Here is an 18,618-nt window from a genome sequence, read left to right as displayed (position 1 = left end):
TCAGGGACTAGACAGGAATCTGATAAGTTGATTGTCACCTGTCATGGTTACTGTTTAATTCCTATATTTGGATTATATTACTCTGCAAAATCACAAAAATATGTATCCTATTGTGAACTGCCCCCCAAACACACATATAAATACCACCAGGCAGAAGTAGCTAAATTTGCAAGTTCTTTGGAGATCAAAGTGCACCAGCTGAGTTAGTAGGTTCTATTCATCTACTTACCAAGGGCTCTACCAGTATTATCTCATTTAGTCCCCACAACTATTCATGGGACAGGAACCATAAAGGCACCCATTTCATAGACGAGGACACAAACACACAGAAGTGTCAGGATTTGTTCAAGGTAAGAGCTGACCTGGGATCTAGCTCAGGCCATTTGATTCAAGGGACAGGATGTCAACTTCACCACTATCACTTCACTCTGCCACCTTCCCTAAGCCCCCAAGGAATTATTCTAATTCTTTAAAAGCCACTTTGGAAACAGTCAAAACACTGGATCTCACAACTTGCAGAATCCTGAAATCCCTAAATCCTCTCTAAAAAAATGAAGTGTATCCAGGCCATCCTGAATGCATCAGGGACTGGGAATTCACCAAAAACCACTGAACTACTCTCTAAACTTCAGGCTACTCTAGAGTTAGGGAAGTTTATTCCAAAATTGATTCCCTGTAATTTCCAGTTTTACCCTCTCGATCAATTAAAAATTTCTCTCTCTAATTCGTTCTCTGCATCGCGGTCCTACAGACATCTGAAAAGAGCTTTCGCCTTCTTCTGAAATCCTACTTTGTGCAGGAAAAATATTCCCAGTTGTATTCAACCCAGGTTGATCTCACTCACCAAGGGATGTTTGGCAATGGCTGGAGACATCTGTTGTTGTCACAACTGGGAATGGTCATGCTTTGGGCATTCAGTGGGTAGAGGTCAGAGATGCTGAATGTCTTAAAATGGACAAGACAACCCCCCCCCACTCCCCAATAAAGAATCATCTAACTACAACATCCATAGTGGTGGAGTTGAGAAACCCTGGTTTAGAGGAGGTGATGTACACCAACAGCCAGGGCTTCATGTCCTCTGCATATGCCATAGTGTGCCATTATGTCTTAACTATGGATGTCGCAAAGAGAGCACAATACTCCAGTGCATTCTATATGGACCAGAAAAGACAATTACATTGCTTCCGCCCTGCTCACCATAACTTAATACAGCCTGGGGGACTCCCAGCAGTATAGGACACGTGTGCCCCCCTCAAAGAGCTACGATCTAGGACAGGGGATGAGAAAAGCCTACCTTACCTGATTTGTAAGTTCCAGCGACGTTTCCCTTTTTACCACTGTATCCCCAATGTCTCGTACAATGCTAGATAGAGTGGATGCTCACAGAATAGGTTGAATCAATAATAAAATAAATTCTACTTTACATTGTGGGACCAGGTTTTGGGGATGTAAAGGTCATATTTAGTAGAGGGATGGGAAGGCTTTCTCCAGCAAGCGTCTTTTAAGTTGGACATCAGAGACTGAGTAAGGATGGTGGAGAAGAAAGTGCAATCCATGTACTATAAATAGTATGGACAAAGGCCAGGAGACAGAGATGATCTATCGAAAATAAATCCATAAACCCGTATCCATGCATCCACATAGGCATACAAACATAAAGAGAGTACAAGTTAACTGGGACATAGAGTATTTGTAAGAAAATAGAACAGGGGCGCCTGGGTGGCGCAGTCGGTTAAGCGTCCGACTTCAGCCAGGTCACGATCTTGCGGTCCGGGAGTTCGAGCCCCGCGTCGGGCTCTGGCTTGATGGCTCGGAGCCTGGAGCCTGTTTCCGATTCTGTGTCTCCCTCTCTCTCTGCCCCTCCCCCGTTCATGCTCTGTCTCTCTCTGTCCCAAAAATAAATAAACGTTGAAAAAAAAATTTTTTTAAAAGAAAATAGAACAAAATCTGTCCAAAAAGGCCAGCTCAGGGGCAGTGGTTCTCAAACTGTAGCATACAAGGGAGTCACCTGGAGGGGTTGCTGAAATACAGGTTCCTGGAAGATCCGGTTATGGTGCCCAAGAATTCACGTTTCTGTTATTGTTCCTGGGTGGCAATAACTGAAAACTGATAACTGATAATAACTGATAACTGATGCTGGTGGTTTGGGAACTCCTGAGAACCTTTTTGAATGCTATGCTAGGATGAGTCTAGCAAAAGTTTTTTGAACTGGAACACGTCCAAAAGTTCTTTGAACTGGAAAATGTCCGTTGCAATCAACGCCGCTGCATGCTCTACTAAAGAAGCTGAATTACAACAAATTCAAGAAAAAGGATCGTTGGTTCCCCTGCCAGGTGAACAGGGTTCATGAGGGAATGCGGTTTGGTCTCATCTCAGGAACGGATTTATCTGCAAGGTCTGTTCCCTAGACTTCCACTGGACAAGGCCCATTCTTCATTCACTAAAAAACTTATACAAAGTGGTTAAATGAATGTTCAGGTGACAAGTGAGGTTCCAGGTGGCCAAGATTAACTAACATGTGGCATGGGTATTTGCAAAGAAATGTCTACGCAAAACATTTCAAACTACTGTTCATGAAACTCCATTAAAATCCCCTTTGGTAGACCAGCCACCAGCTTCCCCAAATGCAGCCATGTGGAAAAGTGTGATTAAATTGCTTTTAAGTGTCTCTGGGGACACAATTTACTTTGACAACTCTTAGAAGTCAGTCATGTATTTTAAGCTCCATGCTAATCTCTACCCCACCCGTCCTACAATTAAGGAAAATTCTTCCTCCTCACTTCCTGCCATCCCACCACAGGGAAAGCAGAGGAGCAAGGAGAATAACGTGGAATCTTAGATTCTCAGACTTAGAGGAGATTTTAGCAGTCAACTTTATGTCTTTATCTGAGCATCTCGTCTTCCTGCCTTAACCAGTTATCAGCTCTGTGGTCTCAGGATTAGTTATGTGACCTCTCCAGGATCCAGTTTACTCATCTGCAGTGTGGGTATCATTATGTCCACCTCACTGACTCACGGTGAGAAATGATGAGATAGTGTTCAATACAGAAAGGTTTTGGTACACGATGCTTCATAAATAGTAGTTACTATCTTTACTTACATATAAGTACAAGATCAAAGGGAATATATATATTATACATATGAATTCAAATAGATTCAAATACATTCTGGAACCAGGGGCTCTAAATTATTTAACAAATAAAATGGAGGTCACCTGGTTCAACATCTCTCCTAGTAATAACGTGGTGAATGAGTTGGTCCCTAAAGGTGAACGGAAGCAGTGAGACCCTATTGGTTGCAAGCAATGAAGTAGATCTTGTGTAGTATCTTCTTATGGACTTAATCCAGGCCCTGCTGTCCTACCTGAAATAATTGAAAGTGACATCCTAGATGGTCCGCGAGACCAGATCCCTAGTCAAGATTAACTAAAGAAAGAAATGCCAACCGCAGGAGAGAACACATGAAGTCGCATCTGGCTGCTAAGACCCAAATATTGAGATGGAATCAGGAAAACAAACCTTTCATCACAGTCCCCTCACCCCCCACCCCCAACTCCGAATTTATAAAGCACAAGCCAATGGTCTTCAGGACTTAGGACTAGGGGGATAAAGAGCTCTGCAGAATCAATAAATTTATTAGTTACAAGGGGCATTTTGTCTTTAGCAAGACAATCAGTTCTAGCGTCAATTCTTTCATGGATATTCTTTCCAACATTTAACAAATCACGTGATGTCTTTGGGTCTCTGTTTCTTATGGGTAAAGGGGGATTAATTACATCTCAGCTTTTGTAAGAGGTTGTAGTTGTGTTGGATTAAAGATGGCCACAAATTCTTTGACATGCTTCCCATCCAGAGGTGGGGAGTCTGCTCCTTCCCTTGTGACTGCCTTGTGACTGCCCTGACCGAGAATACATTAGAAGTGTTGTATGCCGGTCTTGAGACTAATTTTTAAGAGGGCTCTTGGTTTCTCAAGGCCATGATCTGTCATGTAAGAAATCGAACATGTATGAACATGAGATCACATATAGAGAGCTGGGACCACATGGACAGGGACAGGGGCCCAGCTGAGCCCAGCTTTCCAGATGACCCCACCAAAGTGCCATCAATGTGTATGATAAATTGTCTTGGACCCTTGAGGCTTGTCCAGTCTCCAGCTAAACACCATCAAGTGACTTTAGCCAAGCCCAGATTCCTGATGCACAGAATTGTGAAATCTGGGAATAGTACATTGTTTTTTCAGCCATGAAGCTTTGGGGTAGATGTTATATGGCGACAGATAACTACAACTGAAATAAACAGGTAATATACAGTCTAGTGTGACCGTGGCAGTTCCCTGGCTGGATGGTAGTCCTCCCTCCAGTAGGAGATCTAGCCACATTTTGTGGCAGAGCTCTGGATGGAGAGATTTATCTTTCTCCTCATGGTAACTGGTTTTGTTACACTTCAGTTGCTCTGGTTCCCCTTCGAAGCGGTGTAGAAACAGCAGCGGCTTCAAGAGAAAGCTAAAGCGCTCCGCTTCTGCTTCCCAAGGGGCTTGGCAAGCTGCCAGTCGCTCTAAGAATCAAGGAAGACGACCCCAGCAGGGATATTCATCAGGAGCCAGGAACACAAAGTGGGGCTGAGAATGTCGCCAAGAGCAGAGGGGGAACTTTGGGTTCCAGGAAGAAAAAACTGTGGGGGTGAGGGTTTGGGGGGAGACGCCTTTCGGTCAGAGATCTGAACTGGTTCCGCATCTCTGCCCTGGTTCTTCAAGTATTTTGTTTACGTCTGTGACACAGCACATCTCCAATCGTATTATAACTGTCTGTTTCTTGTCTCTGCTATAGCTACTACTATTCACACTATACGTGTTGCCCATTTACCGAGGGCACATTATGCAGCAAAAGGTGTATTCTATAATATATCTCACTCCTGTAGCAACTCTGCAAGGCAGTTCTCATTCTCCACGTTTTAAATATGAGGAGGGGCGCCTGGGTGGCTCAGTCGGTTGAGCGTCCGACCTCGGCTCAGGTCACGATCTTGCGGTATGTGAGTTCGAGCCCCGGGTCGGGCTCTGTGCTGACTGCTCAGAGCCTGGGGCCTGTTTCGGATTCTGTGTCTCCCTCTCTCTCTGACCCTCCCCCGTTCATGCTCTGTTTCTCTCTGTCTCAAAAATAAATAAACATTAAATAAATAAATAAATAAATAAATATGAGGAAACTGAGGCCCAGGGAGTTCAATCCACTTGCCTAATATCCTACGGCCAGGATACAGTAAAACTGGGAATTGAACCCACAGCTGGCAAAGTCTGTGCCCGGGTAATGCTGGTGAATGGTCAGGGGGAGACCAAAGCAACCCTCTTTAGGAAGAAGACAGAGAACATGACTGTCTTATAAGCTTTCTGAGCTGAGGACACGTGGAAAAAATGTGAACATGTTTAAATTAATTTAAAGATGTGTCTGATAAATAATATACAGGAATAAAAACTAAAAACCTACTGCAACAATCAAGAAGTGGGATGGGAGGGGCGCCTGGGTGGCGCAGTCGGTTAAGTGTCCGACTTCAGCCAGGTCACGATCTCGCGGTCCGTGAGTTCGAGCCCCGCGTCGGGCTCTGGGCTGATGGCTCAGAGCCTGGAGCCTGTTTCCGATTCTGTGTCTCCCTCTCTCTCTGCCCCTCCCCCATTCATGCTCTGTCTCTCTCTGTCCCAAAAATAAATAAAACGTTGAAAAAAATTTTTTTTTTAAAAATTAAAAAAAAAAAGAAGTGGGATGGGAGAAAAGGAGCGAAGAGGAGGAAGATGGGTTTGAGAGAGATTTATGAAAATGCGTCTACGATTTGGCTTCCAGCTGGTCATGGTGGATAAAGAAAAGATGACCTCAAAGAATTGCATTTAAATGACTAAAAGATGACTAATAGATGTGCCTTTTACGTACAAAGTAGAAGAGGATATTAGTTCATAACGGAAATTTCCACTTTGGGCACACTGGATTCAAGAAAACAGAAAGAAGCTTAAGGTGAGATATTGAACAGGTGGGTAGAGATGGGACCCCAGAGCCCAGAGATGGGACAGGACTGCAGGAGGGGTGAGAACAGAGGTGCAGGTGAAGCCATGGGATGGGTGAGCTCTCCAAAGGAAAGAAGGAGATCCCTAGTGCTGGAAGGCCGAGGGTCTAACCTTGAAGGACACTTCGCCGTACAAGAGGAAGAAAAAGACAGCAACCGGTGTCTGGGAAGGCACCCACAACAACCAGTAGAAATTCACATTTGGAAAGGAGAACAATAACGGAATAATACTTGTGGCTAACATTTATTGAATGCTTATTATGTACCATGCACTGATTTATGTTCTCCTGCAGGCACTCAGTTATATTCTTCACGAACTCCAAAAGGAAGTTACTATTAACACAATGTTAGAGCTGAGAAGGTAAAACCCAGAAAATTTAAATAACTTCTCAAGATTACACAATTGGTAACCGGTCAAGCTGGGATTGAATCCAGGCAGTCTAGCACCCCGGGCGTCATTCTTAACTACTTGCTATACTGGCTATTCGAGAAGGGTAGAAAAATGAACACCAAAGTCAGACCAAGCAACCACAAGCCACATCTCGGAGCATCAGCTAAATGTGCCTGGAGCAGCTGCCGTGGACCAATCAGAATAGCACGAGGACAGATGAACTCTCGGTTGCCTTGAGGCTGACTCTCAAGGAGCTTATCATCCAGGATGAGAAGGAGAGAAACCAATGATTAAGATGAGTGATAACTGGGGCACCTGGGTGGCTCAGTCGGTTCAGCATCCGACTTCAGCTTGGGTCACGATCTCACGGTGCGTGGGCTCAAGCCCTGCGTCGGGCTCCGTGCTGACAACGTGGAGCCTGGAGCCTGCTTCAGATTCTGCGTCCCCTCTCTCTCTGCCCCTCCCCTGCTTGTGTGCGCATGTGCGCGCTCTCTCTCTCTCTCTCACAAAAATTAAAAATAAAAAATAAAAGACATTAAAAATTTTAAAAACAAGATGGATGATAACTGCTATGCTTATACATTTTTTAGTTTTTTTTTAAGTTTTATTTATTATTATAAATTACAGAATCCGAAGCAGGCTCCAGGCTCTGAGCTGTCAGCACAGAGCCCAACACGGGGCTTGAACTCTCAAACCACGAGATCATGACCTGAGCCGAAGATGGATGCTTAACTGACTGAGCCACCCAGGCGCCCCACTGCTATGCTTATATTTAACATTCTATGGGCACTCAGAAGAAGAAACAACAAATCATGGGGAATGAAGCCTGGCCAGTGGGTAGAGACAGCGACACATTCTGTCAGAATACTAAAGGGTGAGTGTTCATCAGGAAAAGAAAAGGAACTCGAGGCAAGGCAGAACATGGGGTTATGAGGAAACATATCAGACTCAGGCTATGAGTAACAGATCACTCATGGGTTGGAGCTGAGTTAGAAAAAATAGACCGAGGACACGCTGGGAAAAGCACTGAAAGACAAGGGAAGAATTTAGCCTATGGTTGATAAGGTATCACTGAAAAAAATTCGGGGCTTTGCACATGCCATTTTCTGGAACCTTCCTTCCAGAAGATGCCTCCTCTCCTTCCCCTTTACCTACTGACATTTGCATAATCCACAGATCCCAGCTTCCCTGTTACTTCCTCCCAGAGCTTACCCTGCTTTGGAGGCCACATGCTCCAATAGCTTCTTTGACTTCTCCTTATTTGACTTCAATGGCCACCGATTTCATTATAATTACCTATTTACTACCTGTTCCCCACTAGATTAAAAGCTCTGTGATTCAGAGCTTTCTCTGGTTGTTCACCTCTGCACTTCCACTGCTCTGCTCAGCTCCTGGCAATTAGTTAAGTACTCAATACATATTTAATGAAATGAATATAAAAATAAGCATGAGATTCAACTCAACAAGTATTACCATTATGTACAAAGTATGAACTTAGCCTCAAAGCGTATGTGAGAAAGGGAAACAGTACGCCTTCCTTTCAGAAACACATTTCAATCCCATTGGGAAAACAGATGTAACTGTGTGACACAAGTTCACAATGACAGACACCTTTTAGGTATACATTACAAAACTGAGTGGTGCCGCAGGGAGATCATTAAGAAACGCAGACACGCTTATCTCTGGCACAGGATGAAATATGCAACCTTTGAGTCAGAATCATACGTTTAACAAGTAAACCTGTTTTAAAAGAAAATCTGCAACTGACAAATCGTCGGAAGAGTTTTGCAGATAACATACATCAAGTTCTTGTGTTGCCAAGAGAAAGGGTAGGCAATTTGGTCGAACATGTCAATGAGGACATCTTGCAATCCCGTAGAGAATGGCATCCTCGGTGAAGTGAGCCATTTCAAGGGGAATTGCATTTGATGCCAAATACAGGACAAAGTATAGCATTGATTGGGGGAAGGGGATCAGAATGGTTAAAAGTCTAAAAAGTATGGCATATGAAGCCAGTGGAAGGATCTAGGGATGTTTGGCCTAATACAAGAAGAGTTGGGAAGGGCAAACCTTTGTCTTGTTGTGGAGGCTCAATAAACAGACCTGAAGGTCCCTTGGGCAGCCTAAAAGAAGTTGATGTCTGCTATTCTTGTCTGCCCAACATCCTTCTTCCAGAAGGAACTGCCATTCTCCCACGCCATACACCTTTGGTAAAGCTGACCGTCATGGTGCCTCACCTCTGCCCAGCCACCATAATGTGTGAATGGTCAGTGAAAGAGTGACTCAAGCAAAGCCAGCCAAAATTCTTCCATGAGAAAGAGCATTTAGGCTTCTCCTCCTGTGGATTCACGAGTTAATCAGGATGGTTTAAGACTCACTGGTCTAAGCCCAGCCTGAGACTCAATCCAACTAGAAAACAGCAAAGGGACACAAAGGACAGATATAAAGAGAGGGACAGAGGCAGCGAGGGAGACTGACAGAGATGGAAGAGAAAGAGAAGAAAAAAGAAACGACAGAGTCAAGGAGGAGAGAGAGACAGAGACAGAAGGAGAGAGTGAGCCTCGATGGCATTGTTCAAACCCCGTAGACGGCCATGTCTAAGGTCAGACTTTTCAGCTGATTGAGCCCATCGATTTATTTTCCATCATGTGTTGCTGAAGAAGATCTTACTAACATATCATCTGAGAAGTGAGTTGGTCAAAACACTGCATTCAGGCAATTCATTGGGATATTGGGAAAGCCCTTTTCAAAAGCTTATTTAAAACCTAAAGCCATTTGAGCAAACTAAAAATATCTTCACAGAAGTCTGCTTCTTGCATATCAAATGACTGCAATTTGCAGAGAGCTACTATGTACAGCGGTAACCTCTAGGGTATATAGCTGTGGAGGTGCAGAGGGAGAAGAGAGACATTTTTATGTGCTACTCATAAGCCGGAGGCACTTTTTTTTCACAATGCTCAGGTATTATTGTCATGCTCATTAAAAACTGTGATGGGGAGGGCGGCGCCTGGGTTGCTCAGTGAGTTAAGCGTTACGCTTCGGCTCAGGTCACCATCTCATGGTTCGTGAATTCGAGCCCTGCGACGGGCTCTGTGCTGACAGAGTTCAGAGTCTGGAGTCTGCTTCAGAGTGTTTGTCTCCTTCTCTCTCTGCCCCTCACCTGCTAGCTCTCTCTCTCTCTCTCTCTTTCAAAAATAAACATTAAAAATTAAAAAGAAACTGTGATGATTAGAAAAGAGACTGTTGAAATGGATGAGACACAAGGTCATGAATGAGGGTGGTGGGACCAAGGAAGGCGAATATGGGAGTGAGTGGGAGGAAGGATCTGCTGACAGGAGACAGCGAGGGTTCCAAAGGGGGGAGAATCCAGGGCATTTTGTGAGAAAGCAGAGAGAACACGTTGGTCAGAAAGACTTCTGTGCTCTCTGCCTCGCTCAGATCTCAGAGGGAACTCCTAACACTAAAGTTAGAATGTTTTCAGTGACTGGAGAATGTGCTGGTCTAGGAGCACTTTCAGCCAAAGGCTATCCTGGATACTTCTGCGCTCAAGAAGTGTCAATTTCTAGCACAGGGAAGATTCAAGTTTCAAACATATATTTTAGAGGTTAGTAAAAGTGATGCCTCCCAACCCCAATCTATCTGGTCACCTAGTCTAGCCAGGACCATTTTCAACTACCCTCCATATAACCGTTGTTAATAGTTTGATGCAATTTCATTCATATTCTCTCTCTGTCACTCACTCACTCACTCACTCACTCACTCACTCACCTATACCTAAATATAAGTATCTATATTTATTTTACAAAAGTGGAATTATTCTAAACATTGAAATCTGATACTTGCTTTCCCCCCAATTAACACACCAGTGATATCTTTCTAGGGCAACACACATAACTATTCCTCATGGGTTTTAGTGGCCAGATTAAAACCCAGTACTCTATCACAGATACTTAGTTGGTTTTCATTCACCACAGAACCTTTGATTCAAAATAGTCAACTGTACTATAGTGCTTTTAATGCACTTTTCTGGTCTCCCATGACCCATACATACTATATGATGCATGTAGCTTAATTATGCTTTGGAAATCACTTCTAATGAGGCAATAAACTTTCATTAATTGGATTCAATTCTCAAAGCACCAGGAAGCACAGTGGATGGAGCCCTGTAGTTGGGAAAAAGCATTTTATAATATTAATGGAGTCCTGCTTCTTGCTTTGATCCAAGGGTCTGCCATCCGGGAGGAATTAAGAACCACAGTGAGCGTTTTTGCCTGGGAAGCACGACCGGAGATCACTAATCCCTGTAGAGTCATGGTAGCTCCAGAAACAAAGACAAACATCTTAACAGGAATCACATGATGAACAATGGGCACTGCACCCCACTGCCAAGCTCCCCCTGTGCTCTGGCCCAGCCCAACTGTCAGGCTGGGAGGGACAGAGCAAAAACAGAAGCTAACTGATAAATAAAAGCTTACACTTCCAGACTAAGATGTAGTGTTGTCATGTTCAGGGTGAACCTTCCATCCCAATGAGAATATCATGCTTGGGACAGGAGATGCTAGAAACAATTGGCAACCTTCCCAGGCTCCCTGAGGAAAACCAACCAAACGAAGCCATCTGACTCCATCTTATTTATGGTATCAGAGGTTTTGATGTCCACTATCCAAGAAGGAAATGGAAATAATGGCAGCCAAAAAGTTTTGAGAGAATTCCCTCAAAAACAGGGTTTACTGAACATTCCATTTGTTGAACAGTGGTTACCAAGTGCCTACATCACTATTGATGCCCTTACTGGTTAATTGTTAGTTTCCCCATTAAAAGGTAAGTTCCAGGAGAGCGAGGACATTGTCCTTACTCATATCTTTTTTTTTAAATGTTTATGTTTTGAGAGAGAGAGCGTGCAAGCAGGGGAGGAACAGAGAGAGAGAGAGAGAGAGAGAGAGAGAGAGAGAGAGAGAAAGAGAGAGAGAATCCCAAGCAGGCTCCATGCTGCCCGTGCAGAGCCCGATGCGGGGCTCAAACCCATGAACCATGAGATCGTGACCTGAGCCGAAGACGGACGCTTCACCGACCTAGCCACCCAGGTGCCCCTCCTTACTCATATCTTTGCACTTTCTCCTCTCGGGGGAGATAGAGACATATGATTCCACTCAAATGTGTTCTATAAGAAACAAATGAGCAAAGGAAAATAAAAGAGGCACGCCCCCATTCTTAAATACAGAGACCAAATTGGGGTTGCCAGAGGGGAGGTGGGGGGAATGGGTGAAATAGATAGAGAGGAATAAGAGGTAAAAACTTCCAGTGACAAAATGAATAAATCACAGAGATGAAAGGTAGAGCATAGGGAATACAGCCAATAAGATTGTAATAACGTCGTATGGTGACAGATGGTCACTATACTTATCACAGTGAGCATTAAATAATACATAGAATTGTTGAAGCATTATGTGTACACATGAAAGTAATATAACACAGCATGTTAATTATACTTTAATAAAAGAGTATAAACGCAAAAAAAAATACACAATAGATTTTAATCACCACTGCACTAAGTTTTACAAAGAAGAATCAGTTTGATGGGGTCAGGGAGAGCTTCCAGAAGGAGGCAAGGATTGAGCTAAAGTCTGAGGGATACACGAGAGGAGGGGGCAAAGGAGTTTCCAGGTAGAGGGAGGAGCCAAGGCCCTGGGACGGCTGGGCCCAGAGCACTGGAGACAGAAAGAAGGCAAAGACAGCTTGCAGCCCAGGGAGTAAGGCTGGTGAAGGGCATCAAGGGAGGTTGGGGACACAGACAGGAAACAGATGGCACAAAACCCTACGGGCCCAGGAGTCCGGTCTCGATCTTCAGTGCACTGCATAGCCATTGAAGGGTTTTAACCATGACTCTGGCTATGAGATCTTCTAAGACGTGAGCAGATTGGAGGAAGATAAAGTAGATGTGGGGAGAACAATTAGGAGGCTGCTGAAGTGGCTTATGCAAGAGATGGCATTAGTCTGGGCCAGCATGATAAAAGTTGGAGAGAAACAGTAGGATCTGTTTAGGAAAGAAAATCAGTAGGACTTACTGATTAAGTGCAGGGGATAAGGAAAGACCGCATGTAGCGTAACTACCTGATTTCTGGATGATGCAGCGGCTGGAGCAGCTATTCACTGATGAGGTCCAAGGTCGGTAAGAAAAATCTTACCATGGAGGGTGCACGGACAGTTGCAGGAAACTGAAATAAACATCCACCAGCATTGTGTACTGTGCCAAGCTGGGCCAACGCTATGCCTCCGCCGGACTATCTAACTCAATCCTAACTGCAATCCTATAAAACAGGTGCTATTGCCCCCAATTTTAGAGACGAGAAGACAGAGACTCAGAAAAGCTTAATAACTTAAGACCATCCTCCGAGCTAAACACTGGCAGAGCGGGGGGTTGAATCCCACCCTCTTCAGTTCTAAAGCAGATGGTTCTTCATGACCAGACCATACTGCTTCAAGACGACGAATGCCCGCCTCCGCGGGGAAAATTCCACGGTTTCTAAAGCCCCTGATAGTTCATCTGGAACTCTGAAGCCAAATCTTCCTAGGGAACCCTCAGCCCCCCTCTCAGGGCCGCTCCGAGTCGATTTTCCACACTAGGAAGATGATTCTGTATGTCCCCCCAATCTACACTCCCCACAAGGCTCATTTTCTTCCCCTTGCTTTTACCCAAAACTCAAGGTTACCTCCAGGTGCCACGATCACCTCAGCTCTGCCCCCTCCAAGTCCATATGATACGTTCAGTCTCAGCACTCGATTTGGCAACGACCCCATGTGGGCTACCCCCTCAAGACTTCCACGTATTTTCTACCCCCTTACATTTTATTTCTTCTCATGTGAACTTTCATACAGTGTATAGTGACTGGCTTAAAGTGTTTCATGTACTGAAGTCGGACTGCTGCGAACAAGCAGATGAACACAAGTTTCAAACCATGACGTGCTTTGGGTCTGCTCGCCAACCAACAGTTCAGTTTTACCAGTGTCGCTCTCTGTAGTGACAGAGTCTCATTAGACGTGCATTTAATTTAAGCACATTCGACTCTATGTTCCTGGTACAGCAAGAGAGAGAAAGAATTCGCACGATTTAAATAGAGCAGGCCATTACACCTGCCATTCCAATCAATAAGCACCATCCCAGGGGACAGGAGATGAATCCACTGTTCCCGCAGCTGGTTCCAGGCCCTCAGGACCTTCCCCAGTGTCAGAAATTCTCTGGACAGACTCTTACTTGAGTGTTTAAAGACATATTTTAGACACATCACAATCTCTAATTTTAGTCAAATGCTTTTCCTGTCCCCCAGTTAAAGAAACAGTGACCTATCTCTAGATTGGAAGAATGACTGGGTCTGTTGGACTCCTCCGAAGACAGGAAAGGCTTGTCCCATGGGAATTCTGGTAACATATTACTGGCATGTGTTATCAGAATTTGGGAACTAACCCTACGATACGAGTACTGTGATGGCGGTTTGTGATCCTGTAATCGTCTGACCTTTAGACTGCATTCTGCTTTTATGACTGAATACAAACGGGCAGGAATTGGAAAATAAAAAGTCCAAATACCACTGATGAACGTACATCTCAAATAAATAAGGCCACGATGGAAATCGTCAGGCCTCCTGAAGTCAAATGTGAAGCAAAAGAATAAAATTATGCAAAGGAATTAAATGCTAGCCGTGCGTCCCCCAAACGCATCATTACTGGGGATTTTAAAATCATCTTTACCTTTCTGGAAAAGATTCTCCACAGTTGCATGCACATACCTAAATATGCATATAAAATTCTGACGCGGACACATTTCGGGAGAGGAGGTCATGTCGGCACATCAAACTATCCTTCTGAACCACCCTAGCTGCCTATTGGGAAAGGCATATTAATTCTTGCTCCCTCAGAGTTTGTTCGTGCCATCAGTATAAATTTAGAGCTCTACCATAAACTGATTGCCAATACTTGTCACTCTCTAGATCGTGAACTTCCTACAGGCCGGTTCTAAGCCTTAACAACCTCTGTGTCTGCAGGACCTTAGGGAGGGCCTGACTAAAAGGGAGCCCTCTGCGAAGACTGGAGAGTGGGGGAATCAGTGAGTACCCAGAATTTATCTCTCTGAGATTCATCACTTCTGATGAATTAGGGAAAGGAAGAAAGGCGTGGTCCCATAGCCAATCAGGTCCTTGTCCCCAGCACAGAGCTCTGCTGTCACAATGCTCTGTCCTCACCTGTCCAGAGAAATGCAGCACAGGTGAAAAATCGACGCCGTCGTGAGCAGGACGTCTAGTGATGTCCGGACCAGGCAAAACATCTCCCCATAAATCCAGATGTCCTGAACCAGCTCGATGGCACCAAAGGGCATCACCAGCACCGAGACCAGCAGATCCGCAAAGGCGAGGGATACGATGAAATAATTGGTCTTTATCTTCCTGTGAGAAGAATGTATAAGGAAGAAGGCAGGGGGGGAGACAAAGGAAAAGGTGGGAGAAAGGGGCAGGACAGTAGAAAAGAGGAGAGGGAAACAAAGAAAGAAGGGAGAGAGACAGAGGAAAGAAAAGTCAGACATGCAATGAATTCTGTGAAATTCCCTTCCCCCCTCTGTCATGCAGCGTGTGTGGTCCAGCCATCCCTGACCTCCTGCACCCCAATCCTTCTCATCTTCTTCCCTGCGGCCACACTGGCCTGATTTGAGCCCTGGTGCATGAAGCATGGCCTCTGCACAGGCTTCTCTCTCTCCCCACCCGCCCTTCCCTTCAGGCCTTGTTTGGTTATTCTCTGGGAACCCTCCCAAGGCACCCTCCTCACAAATGGTGTCAAATTCCACTGTTTTCCACGCTTAGACTGACTGCTGTGTGCCTCACATTTGTGACATGGGCCAGAACCACGCTTTTACATTTCCTTTGCATTGCAAGTGGATTAGTGCTTAGAGAGGAAGGCCGTAGGTGAGCCAGGATTGTATCTTTCATCCCATTTTATGGCCTGGTGGCTCTCGATCCAGGCTCAACACCAGAATCACCGGGTGAGTTTTTATAAATATTGATGCCCAGGTCTCTCCCCAGATCAATTAGTGCAGAGACTTTGGGTGGTTAAACCCTCCCCCACCCCCACAAGGATTGTCAGATAAAATATGACCTCCGAGTTATACAATAGGCCTCCGAGTTAAATGTCAATTTCAGGTAAACAATGAATAACTATTTACTATAAGTATGTTCCAGACACTGCATGGGACATACTTATGCTACACACTAGCAATTTTCAAGAGGTCTTCAGGTGACTTTAACTGCAGCTGGGTTGAGACTGATGAAGTGGAAAGAGCAGAAGATCCAGGTCTAAATCCAGATCAGTCCCTGAGCACCCACCCCTCTCTGAACCACTGATAAAGTGGGGAGGTCAGACTAGATAGGCTCTCAACAATTGTACATTTATAGTGATCACAACTGTTACCAAACACCTCCCCCCAACCCCTCCCAAAGCTGAACACGGGGGAAAAAAAGACGGGACGGAGATCCACGTAAGTGCTTACACCGGCTATGTCATCATGGGGAAATCACGTGTGATCTCTTCCCTGCTCTGTTTTACCAACATCATTTCCCTCTCATAATTTGAATTGTAATGGGAATCATAGTTCAGACCCCAGCTCTCCAGGGAGAGCCTCGAACTCCATCCCGGTTTCCTCCTGCTACTCACCTGAGCTGCCTGTCCCTGCACACAGCCACCATCACCAGCAGGTTCCCCAGGATGGCCATCAGGATAACCGCCGAGAGAAACGTGAGCAGCACGACCTTCTCCACCGACCCAAAACCCTCCTTGGAACTGGAAGACACATGCGCACACACACACACACACACGCACACACACACACAGAATTGAAGGAAACTCTGAGACACAAGGAAGAAAATTAATTTTTTCCTCACTTATCTTCAGGAAGGTAGCTTCACCATCAGCAGCCGTAATCCACCTTTACTATATACACCTGGTATATGCCAATGTCTGTACTCGTCACTTTACATATTATCCTACTTAACCTCCTACATAATGAGGAGGCGGCAGCTCAGAGAGGTGAAGTTACTACCCTGCCATTACGCAGTTACTCTCTGCCAGAGAGCTTGTGACGTTCCTTCAGAGCACTTACCTCACTCAGCCTGTGCTCAGAAGCCTTATTTGGTTGATTCCTGTCGAGCGCACCTCCCCAGCCAGGAGGTAAGCTCCACCAGGCGGAGAGCCTGCCTGTTTTATCCACCGATCAGTTCAATCTCAGCGCATCACTCACCGTTGTTGGATGAAGGAAAGTTGGTGTTGGATGAATGAGTGACGGTAAGTGGAAGCAGGGTCTGCATGAATACGAGGCCACCCTGTCTCCAGGACCCCACCCCTGCCCATGCAGAAGCTGCCCTGGAGAAGTGGGCTATTGCGGGGAGAGGTCATGGCTTGAAGGCTGTTCTAGCAAAAAGTGGACCTGAATAAACTGATCTCAGATTCTGTGAGCTCCACTGGAAAGATAACAGCCAATCAATAGGCTCAGGGACTCCTTTCAACTGCCCTGAATCACATTTCTTTTGGTGCCCGATTGAATAGCTCACATTTGTGTTCTTGTCAATTCCAGCATCTGAATTGGTCCTGTGAACCCTGCCCTCCTATCGTAAACTCGGCATTTTGTTTTATTAACTTGGAAGCAAGTGTCTTCATCAATAAAAGCATAACATCCGTAGGTTATTAAAAAGCTACAGAAAAAAGGTTTCCGCTTTTAATAGAGTAGTAATAAAATTTTCTCTTTTCATCACGTTTCAAAGGGTCTCAAAACTCTCAGTGCCAAACCCTACATTTCAACACGGAGAAACTGAGGCCCAGAGTGGAGAACTGAATTGTCAAAGTATATTAGTGTCTGGCCTAGGAGAGGCTGCTTGTCCTGTGAGCCTGGAAACACAGGGTCCCAAGCAGCAAGAAACGGCTGTCTTGACTGAGCTACTCTGACCGAAAACCAAGATGGCTGTTGGCCCCAGATGGCAACAACCCACCAGATCCTAGCTCTGGCCTCGTCCCCAAATTGTTTTCCATTAGGCCTGGCATGGAAGACAAGGTGTCAGCTGGAATAAGGAACCAGTATTATAGTGGCTGAAGAGCCAGCAAGCTCCTTCACTCTGCTGACAAGTGTTTGTGTTGACTGATTGAAGTCATCGTGGCTAAGGTTCATTAAAAAGAAATCCAAGTTATGTTCATCTAAACCACCCTTCCACCTCCAAATTCCAACTATCGACAGGTTACAAGTATTGAACAGGGGAGATGTGATTCAGGAGGAAAAAGACTTCCACAGGGTAATACGGCTACCCCAAGCTGATCTGATCTCAGGCCATGTTACGGCCAAGTAAAGTGTCCAACAAAGGAGGTGAGAGTGGGATTTCCCCTTGCTCTTCTCAGAGGCTCTGACTGAGAGCCCTGCGGAAACATGTTCTCCCCGCACAGCCTCTGCCCTTGCTCTCTGCCTTCCTCCTGGAATGCTTCCTCGGGGCTGGCTTCTTCTTGTCACTCACATCTCAGATTCAAGTGAGGCCCTGTTGAATGTGCCACAACCAACAAACATTTTGCAGTTTCTGTGAACCACTTGTTATCCGAAATGACTTCTGTTGTTGATTCCTGTGGCCCCTCCTCACACAATGACTTTGTTTCGCTTTTTTCACTGCAACTCCCAGATCCTACCTAGCACAGCGTCTGATCTAGGATATGTGCGTACAGGTATGTGTAGTACATAGGAAGTGCTCAGTTATGTTAAGCTAACTAAGTGAAAGAAAAAACATACTGCATTCATAACGGCGAGGTTTAGGCTTCAACATCTTTGAAGACTGATTGAAGGTACAAAGAAGATTTTGCCTAGAGAAGAAAAGACCCAGAGATAAGACACAAAAGCTATTTTTAACTATCTTGAAGCACTGCCATCTGAAATGAGAGTAGATTCACGCATTCATTCAACAGCATTTTCTGAGCACCTACTCTGCATTAGGCATTGTCGTACGTCTTGCGGAAGCAGATAAGCCAAACAGAGAACAGACGATGAATAGCTAAACAAGAAAATATGTAAAGTGTCAGGCTCTAATTCACGCTATGGCAAAAAAAAAAAAAATCTAGGAGGGACAGGAGGACAGGACTGCCAGAGGGGGTGAAGGGCTGGCTATATAATAA

The 18,618-nt window shown here is 45.0% G+C and overlaps 1 protein-coding gene across 5 annotated transcripts in view; it reads right to left on the bottom strand.

The window, feature by feature from the left end:
• The window catches only part of HTR4 (5-hydroxytryptamine receptor 4), a 176,719-nt gene that overhangs the window by 63,472 nt on the left and 94,629 nt on the right, over nucleotides 1-18,618 (bottom strand). For all 5 annotated transcript variants that reach the window (XM_045037135.1, XM_045037148.1, XM_045037125.1 and 2 more), the window contains exons 3-4: nucleotides 16,132-16,257; nucleotides 14,673-14,873 (exon numbers count right to left, since the gene is read on the bottom strand). In XM_045037135.1, the coding sequence (XP_044893070.1) occupies nucleotides 14,673-14,873; nucleotides 16,132-16,257 (327 nt within the window). The remainder of the gene's footprint in view (nucleotides 1-14,672; nucleotides 14,874-16,131; nucleotides 16,258-18,618) is intronic.

The sequence above is a fragment of the Felis catus genome, chromosome A1 (genome assembly GCF_018350175.1).
Source record: "Felis catus isolate Fca126 chromosome A1, F.catus_Fca126_mat1.0, whole genome shotgun sequence".
NCBI classification, from domain to species: Eukaryota; Metazoa; Chordata; class Mammalia; order Carnivora; family Felidae; genus Felis; species Felis catus.
This window is presented reverse-complemented; position numbering and strand designations above follow the sequence as displayed.